The following is a 14,976-nucleotide window of genomic DNA, read 5'->3' as shown; positions in this document are numbered from 1 at the left end:
TTTACCTTCTACATGAGAACATATTCAAGAAACCCAGAATGGGCTTACTGGTCTGACTTATCTCGTCCCATTCATTAATCCCTATTCACCACTGGCATGGAAAGAGGGTTCTTTAACAAAACATTGTGCATAACAGTTCTGCCAAATTAAACTTTTTTTTGTAGTTAAATGCAGAAAGTAGATTTTTCCACCCCTTTCCTCCTTTTACATGGCAAGTAAAGCTCACTGGCCTGAGAATAGCCTCTATCTGCCAAGCCTTTGGCCAGGGAAGAGGATTCAGAGAAAATAATACAACCATCAATCAGAGAAAAATAATTAAGCCATAGCCTCAATTGTGCATTCCCATACAAGGTGCCCTGACTGGCCACAGCGGTAACAATTGACTTCACTTGTCTTGCTGCAGTTGATGGCTACAGGACCAGTTTCACCACAGCTATAGCACTTCACTTTGGTGCAATCTTTTTGAATGTGTCCAAATTCTCCACAAGAATACACTTATGCTCATCCATGTTCACAGTCAGGAGCCAGATGGCTTGGTTTGCTGCAGTTGTAGCAGCCCTGCTCCCCTGCTCTCCTGGGCTCCTTGCAGTCCTTGGCAACATGGGCACCTCTGCTGCATTATAGCAGGTGTCCTCCTGAAGATCACAGTCCTTGGCAAGATGACCAGACTCACCACAGAGATAACATATGCCTGGAAGAGATGAGGAAACAAACTGGAAACCACCTCTGCTACAGCTTCTCATTCCATGACCATGGCCTCCTCCAATAAGGCATTACCAAGTGAGGTGGCCAGATCATCCACACTTGAAGCTTTCATTGCTGCAGTTAGCTCTTCTTCAGCATCTGTGCAGACCTGCAGCAGCAGAGACTTGGACGCAGCCCTGAGGAAGCAGGTTCGCAAGGGAGCAGCTGTTTATTTTCAGGTCCTTGCCTGTGCCGTGTCATATTTTCTATATTTCTTTTTTTCTTAGCAATGTGCCTGGCAAAAAAAAAAAAGGGGGGGGGGAGAAAAGAAAGAAAAAAGAAAATCTAAACAGATACTTACTGAATTGAAGTAAAATTTATTATTTCTTTTTTATATGACTGTATACACTGTTTTCACTTACAGAGAATATACCTTATGCCACTTAAAACCATGTGTTAATAATGAAATATGTGATGTGTGAAATACGAAATATCTTAATATATACCTAAATGTTTTCCAGGTATATAATGCTGAAAGAAGGAAATTTGACTCCATGGGTAGGCAATACATTTAAAAATACGCAAAAAAGTTTAATTTTAATTGAGTAAATTATATTTGTGTTGTTATCTAAATAATATACTTAACAGAAATAGCATGTGTTTTCTCTATGATCAAACTAACTGTTAAAATATTCTTTAATCCTTACTGGTTTAATTGAATAAAATACATAATTATTCCCATAATTATACATAAAAATCCATTTTCTGTAATTTTTATATTATTCAAATATAGTGGTATTTCTCATCATAATTCTTTTTTTTTTTCCTTTTAAGACTCTTAACTCACTTGTGCAAAATATACACCAAACTGAAATACATGGAAAGCCACAGAAACATCTCAGAATTCATTCTTTTGGAAGTTGCTTATGAGCAGCACATACAAAGATTTTACTTTGTGCTCTTTTTATTCATTTCCATCTTGTTAGGAAACCTTCTGATCCTTGTTTCCTGTCAATGCAGCTTCTTTTTTCACCAACCCATGCACCATTTCCTCAGCCATTTATCCTCAGTGGTCATGTGCTATACCTTTAGTGTTATACACAAACTGATCAGTGACTTGTTAGCGGGGACAAAAAACTACTTCCTATGGTAATTGCAAGTTACAGGTCTTTACCATGCACTTCTTTGCAGGTATTGACATCCTTATTCTTACAACCATGGTCTTTGATTATTATGTTGCCATCTGCAAACCTCTCCACTATGTGATTATCAGGAATGGGGCAAGATGCAATCTTCTAGTCCTAGCTGCTTAGAGCTCTCCATTCCTTTCCTCTATTTCATCTGGTAGGCAAGGTGCCCTTTTGCTGTCCAAATGAAATTGATCACTATTTCTGCCCATCTTTCCACTGCTAAATGATACCTACAACACTGGTATCTTTGAGGTCATGAATTCAGGTATGGTATCCTTAGTAACCTTTTGGTCATATTTGTTTCTTGTTTCCTTAGGAAATCATTCCACTAAGGGGATATGCAAAGCTCTCTCTAGTTGTGGGTCTCATATCACCATAGTAGACTTATTTTTGGACTTTCAGTCTTTGCTTACCTTATATCACCTAACGCTTACCCCCAGGATAAAATATTAGCATTATTTTAACCACCTTTGCTCCTATATTCAATCCCATAGTCTATACTCTGAGAAATACAGAGATGAAAAATACTGTGAAAAAAGTTTGGTGTCAAACATTATTTTTGAAGGAAGTACACAAACAAAAAAGCTAGAAACTACCTCAGAGATCAATTATTCCATGACTATCATGAAAGCAGAGGATGAAAGTAATAGAAGTGAGAGTTTTAAGGTAATTGTTACTCAAATATTAATCCTACCACACAAAAATAATTTGGATACAGAATTAATTTTATGGGTACTGAGATAGAATATGTAGGATTACCAGAATAAAGATCATCTTTGTAAAAGCAATGAAGACAAGGCTTTATTGAGCAGTGAATTTTAATGAAAACAGAACTAACAGTAATTTTACTAAAACTTCAGGTTTACCAGTAGGACACACAGAAACATACAATCTGTGGTTGTGAGAAGGTAAAATCTATAATTTAAACAAACATTTAAATTTTGATAGATTTTTACCTGTATAACATCTAATGGCATTCTAAATAGACTTTGCAATGTAGAAACTAATATAGTAAAATTTGATTTAAAGTGGTTTCTGAGGGACAACTCCTCTGAATTTCTGTCAAAAAATAATTAGTTAAGACAGAGCAAAATCAACTGAGCTGAATGTTGAAAACACGTTCTACCCATTGACCAATATTGAAAACCATTTTTCATAAACTTTAAGGAAATGAATTATATGATTCAAGTGTTGATCCCTCCAACTTTATTAAATCTGGTAAGTAAATGGCTAATCATTAGATCCAGAATCAAATGCTTTCATCTTACTATGTTAAAAAAATTAGCAAACTGCAAAAATGATGTAATTGGTCTAAATACAAAATAAAAAATACTTACAAGCAAAACAATCTTTGGCACAATAGATAAAGCAAATCATCTTGTAACAATTATGAAGATGAAACTTCTTAGAAAGATTTCCTAGAGAAAGAAAACAAAAAATTGTTGAAACCACTCTTAGGAAGCAGAGCACAAATCACAAGGAAGAAAGACCTGAATAACAGGGTTATATGAAGGGGAGGATAAATTACATAAATTTCAGATTATGTGCATATATTTCAAAAGTTATAATCATTATGGAGACACTGTACAAAGAAGGTTAAATGATAAGAAAAAATAATGAGGATGATAAAATTAAGCAGAGTACTTGCAGTTGAAAGGAATTGGAAACATTATTACTTTGAAAAGATATTAACAAAGGATCAAAATTCTTTCCAGACTTAAATTCTCTTTGGAAAAGACATAAGAAGATAATATGGCAAAGTATAAAAGTTTGAGAGGAAGGTTTGGAACAGGATACATTTTATTACCATATTATTTGTATTTCATTGTTTAGGAGAAAAAAATAAAATCTTCACATTTAATAAGCTCATGGTTAAACAACATGTCTTTATTTATAAAAATATATTCTAACAAGTATTCAAATGTAACATCTCCTCCTTTTTTAATCTGACTATATTCTCCATTCTCACAAATGGGAACAATTTCTGGTGTCACTAGAAAACATGGGTTAATAATGAAAAAGAATTATCTGACATGAATGGACATTTGCACACTGGTGTTTATGGAGGCAGTATACATGATTTGCAATGGGTGGAGGTGACCTTAGGATACATCAACTGAGAAACAGAATGGTGAACTATGGTGTATGCATACAATAGAACATTGAGCAACTGTGCAACTGTGAGAAGGAGTGAAGCTGTGAGACTTGTGAAGAGGTGAATGGAACCTGTAGACAGCATTTTGAGTGAACTACACCAGAAACAAATGCAAACACTATAGTGCCTCACCAATATGGACTAACTACAATGTGTAAACTCAGAATTGAATCTTAGAGCAGAGCCTAACAGGGTAATGATTATTGTAATGGTCCCTAGATTGTAAACTTTTACAGTAGGCACATCTATTACTGAATTGGAATGGCTATCTCCAAACTCCGAGATGCTGATCCTTTTGTGTATAACCCAATTGGTCTCTGGAACATTGGGTATCTGTGTGACACCTGAAACTCAGAGTTAGAGCTCAGCAGATACGAATGTCAGTATTAATGCATACAACTGTTAAAAAACAAAACAAAACAAAACAAAAAAACTGAAAAAGAGGCCAGATTTCAATTAGAGATATAAATGAAGCAGATCTGGTTAAGACTTAGGCAAATTGGGCTAAATGGTAAAGGTGGAAATTGACTGTATGTTAAAACTGCAACTTCCATGTGAGACCAAGGGAAGAGATGTTTATTTGGTGCAGGATCTATATTTTCTGAACAATATAAATTATAAAGTGAGTTTGTTCAAACACCACAATTACATGGAGCTTTGAATAGGAAGTGAGATATGGTAGGTTTGTATAGGTTATAGTGAAATAGTGACACATCCCAAAGTAATTTGGGAGGAGTATAAAAATGTACATGCAGGACCCATTGGAGGAGCTGGGGGAAAATCCAGAAGTGTTGAACTTCCTCACCTGTGTTGTTGCTGATGTTCTCACAAACATTGAGGACTGACAGCTTGGTATGCTGAGCTCCCTATCTTGGGGCTTGCACTTATGAAGCTCACTGCTGCAAAGGAGAGGCTAAACCTGCTTGTAACTTTGCCTAAGAGTCTCCCCCTGAGTGCCTCTTTGTTGCTCAGATGTGGCCCTCTCTCTCTAGCTAAGGCACCTCAGCAGATGAACTCACTGCCCTCCCCCCTATGAGGAACCTGACACCCAAGAGTGTAAATCTCCCTGGCAACACAGGATATGACTCCTGGGGATGAATCAGGACCCAGCATCATGGGATTGAGAACATATTCTGGACCAAAAGAGGGATGCAAAATGAAATGAAATGAAGTTTCAGTGGCTGAGAGATTTCAAATGGAGTTGAGAAGTCACTCTGGTGGACATTTTTATGCACTGTATAGATAACACTTTTTAGGTTTTAATGTATTGGAATAGCTAGAAATAAATACCTGAAACTATTAAACTCCAACCCAGTAGCCTTGACTCTTGAAGATGATTGTATAGCAGCAATGTAGCTTACAAGGGGTGACTGTGATTGTGAAAGCCTTGTAGATCACACTGCATTTATCCAGTGTATGAATGGATGGTTAGAAAAATGGGGACAAAAATTACCTTAAAAATAAGTTGGGATGGGGTTGATGATTTGGGTGTTCTTTTTTACTTTTATTTTTTATGCTTATTCTGATTCTTTCTGGTGTAAGGAAAATGCTCAAAAATATGTTGGGGTGATGAATGCATAATTATATGATGGTATTATGAACAGTTGATTGTACACCATGGATAATTTTATGGTATGTGAATATATCTCAATAAAACTGAATTTAATTAAAAAAAAAAAGAGTCGTCTGTAAGGACAAATACACTTTAGCGTAGATCTCCAAGTGTGTGTCATGGAGGGGATTAAATCCAACAGACCATAAGCCTCCTATGATATTCTTTTATTTAGTTATTTCTTACACAAAGGAAACACTACTATCCCAAAAATTCTTTACCCTTATGTATTGCAAAGCACATAAAGCAATTTCACTCTCTGCCTTGGTTTGCATTTCCCAAGACTTTTCTCTGTGTCTAGGCACTTGTTATTTCTCAACAAAATGTATTACTTCCACATGGCAGTTCCCCGACTGAGTTATATGTGCCCTGCAGTCAGAAGTAAACCACGCAAAACCACAGAGTCAGAGATGCTTGTCTTCAGTGCCAGGATCCCCTTTTGATGTTTCAACCTTTAGAGTCTCTCACGTATCTAAGTAATAACTTATTTCCATTGGAGCCTGGAAGCCTCTTGAATATATGGGAAAATCATACTGTCTTTTCCCAAGGAAATTAGCCCTGACTAGTTAGATATTCACAGTTCTGTTGATGGTGTTTAATATATTATTTTTCCAAGGAATATTGTGAATTTCTCAAACAAGGAAAAGTATCCATGTTTATGTGTGGCTGTTTTGAGGAAGGGTCTCAGGAAAGACCCTTGGAATTGAAGAGAAAGCTGTTCAGTCTGACCCTGAAGTAGATTTACAGTCTCACAATATGGTCAGGGATGATTTATTTCTCCTCTTTGAGTTTAATTTGTTCACCTGCTCTTTAAAATTGATTGCAAGGAAAAACAGGCATGATAGAAATGTGAGGTTAAGTTCATGCAACTTATTTTTCCTGCTAAGATCAGATACAGTACTCTATAATTGATTATGCTTTGGTGATAGGTATGTAAATTTACAGTATTGTAAATCAATACCTCAAAGTGAAATTTCTGGGTTATAGTTTATGGTAGGTTGTGTAAAAAAGTATCAAACAGTATTTCCATGTGTTCGTGTAATTTTACACTACTACTAGCAATATAAGTGTTCCATTGTATTAGTATTTTGTGTTGTTTTTCTTTCTATTTCTCTTGATTGATCTAATAATCTAAATATTATTTTCTTCCCAAAGAACCAAATTTATCTTTGTTGATATTTACTATTTAAGACTGTTATTTATGACATTAGATCCCCACTTGACTTTTTTTATCCTTATGTCTATATAGTTTGTTTTTTCCTTGCTTTTAATTCCTTGATCTTGATACCTAGGATACTTACAACACTTATTACCAAATTTTTTGTTTCCTAATGGTAGAGGTATCATTAAACATTCTACAGACTTTAAATGGATAGTAAGGGAATATTATGAACACATTATGGCAGAAAATTTCAACAACTTTGAAAGAATGGACAAATTCCTTAAATATTATAAATTTTTTAATCCCATGAAAGTAAACAATATATAATCTCAAAAGCCCTATATCTCTTAAGAAGCTGATTTTGTAGTTTCAATTCATCAACTGAAGAAAAACTCTGTATATATAACTCTGTTGGTGAATCCACCAAAAGATTAAAGGGAAAATGATGCCAATTCCACACAAATTCCTCTGAAAAAAAGAAAAAAATAGAAAAATATATATCTGAACTCTTTCTTTAGGCCAGAATTTCTCTGATATTATCTTTTGTTAGGATTTTCTACATGAACAAAGATATCACCTATAACACAGATACTTTTAAATCTTCCTATCCATCTGGATGACACTTTTAGAAAAATAAGTGAGATTAGGAGGTTTATTGGATATAAGATCAAAATACAAAATTTCAATGTAAACATTTTACTTCTAATAAATAATCAGACAGAATTTTTTAAATGACATTATAATACTGTTAAAATTCTTAATACTTAATGAAATGTTTCAGACTTAATGAATTGTGACAATATATGTCCAAGATATCTACATTGAAAACTGCAGAGGTTTGATGAGAAAAATTAAAGAACACCTTATAAATAAATTGACATCCACATTCATCTCAAAATTTAAAAGTAACCATTCTTTCTCCTCCTTCAAAAAATCCAAGGAAGTACTTTTGTTTTCATTTAAAACCTAATTATGACATTCTTAAGCAAATACAGAGGATCTAGAGCAGTCCACAAAACTGCATAACAGAACTTATTTGTAGAATTTCCACTATTTTATATAATTGCATGTTATAAAGCTATAGTAATCAAAGCAGTGTGGTATTTTCCTAAAGATGGACCTGTAGATCAATGGTAGAGTCTAGAAAGGCCACACGTAAATTCACACATGTGTTCAAATAATCTCAGCAAAAGACTGTGGGAAATTCCATGGGGAGAGGATCATCTTTTAACCAAATTTTAGTGGAACAATTGGACATCCATATGCACAGAAAATGAACCTTATCCTTTTCCTCTCCTCACACCTTGTACATTTCTTTTTATATTGGATCATAGAAGCCTAAAAAAGCATAGAAATGTTAAAAGTTCAGAATAAAATGTAGGGAAAAACTTTCAAAGCCTACAATTAGGCAAAGAGTTGTGAGATATGATACAAATCACAATCCTTAGAGAAAAGACATGATAAATTGGACTACAGCGGAATGAAAAATTTTTCTTGACAGATAAATAAATTAATAGAATGAAAACTGAAGTTGTACACTAGGAGAAAGTATTTGAAAATCATATAGTTATTTAAGAACTAGTATTCAGAATATATAAATTATCTCAAAATTTAATCAGAAAATTAAACACCCAATAAAAATTAAACAAATAGTTTGAACAGACACTTGATCAAGGAATATGTACACATTGCATTTGAGTGTGTGAAAAGACAGTAGATATCAATATTCATTAGTGAATGCAAATTAAAATTCTGATACTGCTACATGCCCTTCAGAATGGCTAAAATTGAATATTGAACATAGGAAGTGTTGATGAAGAAGTAGAGCAACAGAAATCTTAAGACATTATTTAATATCCTTTAGGTGAGGCAAGAAGGGTAGAGGAAGCTATGGTTGACTATTTTCTTTCTATTGAATCAGTTAGGTTCTGGAAAAACCAACATAGATTATGATCTGGTAAAATAGTTTCCCTGAGTGCAGGTACTTGTTAAGGAGAGTAGACAGTTCTGGACTTACTTAAAAATGTTCACATCTATTTTGTCCTGTGGAAGCAAATGTGATTTTTCTCTGAAATTCACAGTGAGAACATAACAAGGCTCCTAGAGGCAAGACTCAAGAAAGTGTGGGGATGCCCCTAAAGTTAAGCCTCCAAGAGATTTTATCTCTCAAGCTAGTCCATGATCAGACCCCAGTAATTGGTCAATTACCCTTTAGTTTTCTGACCCAAGGATGACTCCTGATGTGGCACGTGCTCCAGATAAGCTGTGATTCTTTGTAACTGCCTCTCTCTCCTGCTTTGGGAGCAGTGATTTGCCCTATGACCTCAATTCTCTGAGGGATGTCGATTTTCGGTTTTTAGCTTTCTTGTTTTGAGAAGAGGAGTGATGGCCTCCAAACTCTTTACATGCTGGAATGGAAACAATCATTGTCATCAATTATAGTTATTTTAAAATTATAGTTATTTTAAAATTTTTTTCTTATGGTTTATCTCTTTAAAAATTAGGCATTTAACAGTGCGTACTTTTAAGTTTCAAATATATGTATATATTACATAAATATATGATCTTTTACCTTAAACTTTTGCCTTAAACTTACTGTGCCCAGAGATCTCAGTACTGCCTGTGCTTTAAACTGATGTTTTTTAAATACTCTAACAATGAACTTTTAAAAATATTCTGTCTCTGTCTGCAGGAATATGTTTTATTTAATTTTTGCAAGCATAATTTTATATGTGGTAATATACCTATGCATGCTTTCTAATTGTGCTGTTCTATCATTTTGTCCATACTTACATATTGCCTGCCTTACTTAATAATTGGTAAAGGAGTATTTAATTCTTCCACTTATTTCTTCATTTAACTTTATCCAATATTGCTACATATGTATCAAGGATATATTATTAAGCACTTCTATCAGTCAGTGTCTTACAAGGGACAGCAGAGTAAATGCTGTACTTTAATGAGTATATAATGGGAGATTTATTTACAATAGACATGGAGACCTGTAAGAAAACCACAAGGTTTGTGCAGTACCTGGAGGTGTGTAAGCATACAAGTCTGACTTCTGTCAAATAGAATATCGTGAGTCCCCAGGTGGGTTGAAGAGATGTGGAAATGGATAATGAAAAAGGAAATCATTTCATAACATGAAATACAACATAAGAAAGACTCTGCATAGATCCTTGAGAATTATCTGCTCTGAACTAAGGACAAAGATTAAATAAACTCTATTCCCTTTAGGTTCTACTGACACTCAACTTTTCCCTTAAAATGAAAAAAAAAAAGATAAACAAGCAAAACAAACAAAAAGTAAATAAAGAAAAATAATGATTATTCATTGTCATATTTTCCTATTTCCCACCATTACTCTAAATCAAGGGGAACACAAATATATCAAGCATCAAAAGCAGTGTACATGACTCTGAAATTTTAAATGGGTGTATTTAATATATCTATAAACTTCTAAATATCCATCCTAAAGTCCAGAGTTCTATGTACATGAAGGAAATCTTAATGTGCTTCTGATACAGTAATCACATTGATCAAATCAGATGATTAAGATGTCAACATTTATTAAATATGTAGTGTGCAACATGGTAAACACAAGTGAATCATCCTTGAAAAGCTTCTTCTAGGATAGTGGTGTGATGGGAAACATTTCCATAATATTTCATCAGATCTATTACATAAGAAACAGCCCTATCATAATGCTGAAAATATAAATAAAAGGAGAAAAAGCCTTAAAATTTCATCTGACCAGTGTTTTAATATGGGCTTTATTTCTGCAGGTATAACTACACTTGCACTGACTGTTGTACAGTGCCCATGGGGGCTTTCCCCCCTGAGTTTTTTTCTTTGCCTTTTAATTCAAAGTGATACCAGGAAAGTTTTCCTAAAGGATTCTTTTGGATGGAAGCCTCATGGAAGCATCCTTCCACATCTATTTGCTGCTTTCAATAGCATCAGCACAGCAAAAGAAAATGACTTAGTTTGAAGGACAGCTGGACATACTAAAAAAATGTAAAATGTAGCAGGTGAGTTTTATGGTTAGTATGTATATGTATGTATGCATTTATAGTGTGTGTGCACATGTGTGTACTTATATAAAAGTTTAAGGATATATCATCAGTAACCCAAGAAACAATTCTATATAAAAATTTGATCTTAGTAAGTTCAAATTTTTAAAGTAAAGTACTTCTAAGTATCATCTAAATATTTTTGCTGATCCAGGTGAAGATTTACTGACTGAGCATATGAAAAGTCGCCAGCACAGTGCCTAGAACATATTATTGCACAATTTATCATATCTAACCACATTATTCTAAATCCATTAAATAATTAATCCCATTACTGTCACTTTCACAATTTTTCCTTAATTTAGATGGGATAAATAAAGTCATGAAATACCAGGTACAAATGCCATAGACGAAATTTTACACAACACATTCCTCTCTTCTCAACCATCTGACTTAAGTATTTTTTCTTCTTTCAAAATGTATTTGGCATACCAATACAAAAAATTTCTAACAGGATTTTCTCCAGGTATTTAAATTGTAAAGAGGAACTTTTAGAAGACGGTCTTTAAATGAAAGGAATGAAAAAGTGGATTTGAAATTCTATCACAAAACTTCATGATCTTTGATTATGTGCATGTACACTACTTGTGTGTGTGCATGTGTGTGTGTGTGTCTGTGAGAGAGAGAAAGAGAGAGAGAGAGTATGGATTTGCATATAGCACAAGGAGTTTTGAAAGATTAAAAGACCATGAAGAAAAGGATTTGAGGATGGTTCCAGGGGTTCCAGGAAATATTTCAGGTTGAGTTTGTTTTTCCAGAGTATTCTTAGTAAGAACTCTAGTGGCAATGCTTTGAAATAATAATAACAATAAATATATATTAATAATTAAATAGAATTTTTTTTTAATTTGGATACATTTATAAATTTAAATGCATTAAAAGTGATTTTCCTAGATGGGTTTCTTCTTCCCAACTTAGAGTCAATCATTTTAACTACAGCTGTCCTGCATCCATATGTTAAAAGATATCAAGGCTTGTACTAAGTAAGGGAACTATTCAAAACTGAGAGTTCGCCTTTCTACATTTTTATTTTTCTAATTTTTATACAATTTTTTTTCCTACAACTTTAATGTAAATTATCCCTAGGTCCTTAATGTTCTATAGCTCATCAGCTTCTTCTACATACAACTCACCCCCCCAAAAAAAACAGGTTTGGAAAATCTCAATTAGAAAGAAACACTTTGTTAAGCTGTATTTTGAACCCAGAATAAACTTATATTAGAACTCATGTTTTTCTTTATACTTAATATTTACCTTCCATGAGTTCTTCCACCCATTCCCTTGTGGCAGAATTGAAAGCAAAATGCAAACCAATTAGCTGATGAAAATCCTGATGTCCATTTACTTACATAACAGTAACATTCCTGAACAAATCATTTGCAGGAAGGCTGTTCTATGGACTTGACCCAAGTTGGAAGCAAAAGTCCTTTTATACTATATACCTTATGAGGACTTTATTATTTTGCTCTTGGCCAAAGGTAAGTGAAGCCACACTCATTGGTTCCACTTGCAGGTTGAATAAGAAGTGCCTAGTGCTAATAAGGTTGAAATTATTAGAACATCCTAGATTGGATGCTCATTCTCATGATCCTCAGACTAGGGATCTGTACAGTTCATCACATTGTTTCCTAAGTTAAAAAAATATCCACTGAATGTAACAGTTTTTTATGCACACCATGATTTTGATGAGGAGGGTATATAGTTTCAACTTATGATCTCCCTCCTCCCAGAAACTCTACAATTGAATGTCTAAAGTCATGTAAATGTGTTTAAATAAGCCATTCTTTCATCTGGTTAGTTCCTTTAACAAGGCAACAGAAAACAATGAGCTTCCTAAAGTGTTTCCAATATCAGTCTCTAAAGTGTGCCTTCCTAACAATCAGGAGAACAGTGAACCTTTATTATAATAATATCCTGTGTTCCTATGTCCAGATACCTAGCCATTACTGCTTCTATTTTCCTATTTCCAGACTATCCATGTCCTGAACCTTTACTGAACTTGACAGGTAAAATAGTCACTGATTACCAGCAACTAATTTAGGCTATTTCACTTCTATGATTGAGCCCTAATTTTTTGCAATTTCTGGAATAAATATTTAGTTTCACTGCAAATATTGAATTTTACCATGAGATTGGGAGTATATAAATTAATTATATGTAGCATAAAGAAGGTTAAGAAATAGCTTGATTTTATATAGGTAGCTATTGGCAAAAATGGAAAAGACCACTTTTCTTTACAGAGACAGAAAACAGTTGAAATACATTGGAATGTGGATAAAGTAAAATAGCTGTAAAAAGATAGACTTTGACATCAGACACTGGATCATTTCTTAGGCCTTCAACTTAATATCTTAATGGTTTGGTGTAATTAATTGAAGTCTTCTTGTCTCTATTTTCCCACATGTAAAATGACGATAAGCATAGTAACTTCTTATTCATTGGGTTGTTATGGAAGATTTATGCATGCAAATTATTTGTAAAAGTGTCAGTATTAAAATACATTCTCATTTAATATCATTTGACATGATAAAATGCCCAAATCTACAAAGCATTTAAAAGAATATGCCTGGAATAAGACCAATATGACCTGTAACATATTTAAATTTATAGATTTCTCTAAATGTTAAAAAATGCCATTTAATCTTTAATATTATTGTATTATTTCAGATAAATAACATTTCTTGTGTGTATTATGAACTCACCTGAGCCTCATGGAAAATCCAAACAATGTCACTGAATTTGTCTTCTTGGGACTATGGGAGAATAAGCAAATAGAGTTACTCTTCTGTTTCTTGTTCCTGCTCTGTTACTTGGCAGTCTTAATGGGAAACTTCACCATCTTACTCACAATCACCTGCAGTCATCTAATGGAACAACCAATGTACTACTTTCTCTGCCACCTCTCCCTCATGGACCTCTTCTTCACCTCTGCTGTGGTTCCCCGGCTAATAAGAGACTTAGCTGCAGACAGAAAAAACATTTCCTATAGCGACTGTATGACCCAGCTCTTCAGTGTCCACTTGCTGGCAGGTGTGGAAACATTAATCCTGGTGTCTATGGCTTTTGACCGCTATGTTGCCATCGTCAAGCCCCTGCACTACATGGTCATAATGAACTGGCAGAGGTGCAACATACTGATCATCATGGCCTGGGGCATGGGTTTTTGGCACTCAATTGCTCTACTGCTCATGGTCCTCAATTTGCCTTTCTGTGGCCCTAATGAGATTAATCACTACATGTGTGACGTGAAGCCCCTTTTGAAACTGGTCTGCAAAGATATTCATGTGGTTAGTATCTTAGCTATTGTCAATTCAGGGATGTTGGTGATTGTAGTGTTTCTTGTTCTGGTGGCTTCCTACATCAACATACTATACACTCTTAGGACGCGTTCCTCTGCAGGGCGACGCAAAGCTCTCTCAACCTGCAGCTCTCACATAATGGTTGTAGTTTTGTTTTTTGTGCCCTGTATGTATACCTATGCTCTACCTGCTGAGAGTGAGAATGATGACAAGGAAATCTCTGTGTTTTATACTGTCATTACACCCATGCTGAATCCTCTCATCTATACCTTAAGAAACATGGAGATGAAAATTGCCATGCAAAAGGTATGCTCCAAAATTAAGGTAAATAAAGTGATATTCATTGTGCTTCAGAGTTTGTGTTCCCAACATAGTAATCATTAGAAATAATATAGAAAAAAAAAAACTTAAGCTTTCTTTGGACAGGTGCATTGAACTTAAATGAGCCAAATAATAAAATTACTGTTATTCCTACAGCAATCTGTGTTGGAAGAGCCCAACCTAGTTCCAGGTGTCACCATACAGATTTGAAAACCACAAGAAATATCTTCTTAAATTACATCACTAATCATGTCACTCCCTTATCTAAATATTTCTATGAAAACCATTTTCTTTGGAATAAAATCCCAGCAACCTTTTCACATGATATCAGAAATTTCTCCCAATAGGCTCGAGTCTTAAATAGCTAATATTAGAATCCACTACTTTGGAAGAAACTTTGGTTTTCCCCAATAACAACAGACTTTCAAGTCAAGGAGAGATTTTTCAAATATGACTCTCAATTTCTAATCTCTTGGT

At 34.3% G+C, this 14,976-nt stretch overlaps 1 protein-coding gene and 1 pseudogene across 1 annotated transcript; one reads left to right on the top strand and one right to left on the bottom strand.

The window, feature by feature from the left end:
• Positions 1 to 315: 315 nt before the first annotated feature.
• On the bottom strand, positions 316 to 13,592 carry LOC119536748 (annotated as a pseudogene).
• On the top strand, positions 13,591 to 14,562 carry LOC119536747 (olfactory receptor 4P4-like). Its single transcript, XM_037839522.1, has one exon. It carries the CDS (start codon positions 13,591 to 13,593, stop codon positions 14,560 to 14,562), a length of 972 nt encoding a protein of 323 aa, XP_037695450.1.
• The last annotated feature ends 414 nt before the right edge of the window (positions 14,563 to 14,976 follow it).

This window comes from Choloepus didactylus, chromosome 6 (genome assembly GCF_015220235.1).
Source record: "Choloepus didactylus isolate mChoDid1 chromosome 6, mChoDid1.pri, whole genome shotgun sequence".
Lineage (NCBI taxonomy): Eukaryota > Metazoa > Chordata > Mammalia > Pilosa > Megalonychidae > Choloepus > Choloepus didactylus.
This window is presented reverse-complemented; position numbering and strand designations above follow the sequence as displayed.

Coding starts and splice junctions, on each gene's coding strand:
- LOC119536747 (XM_037839522.1), top strand. CDS start 13,591: ATGGAAAATCCAAACAATGTCACTGAATTTGTCTTCTTGGGACTATGG.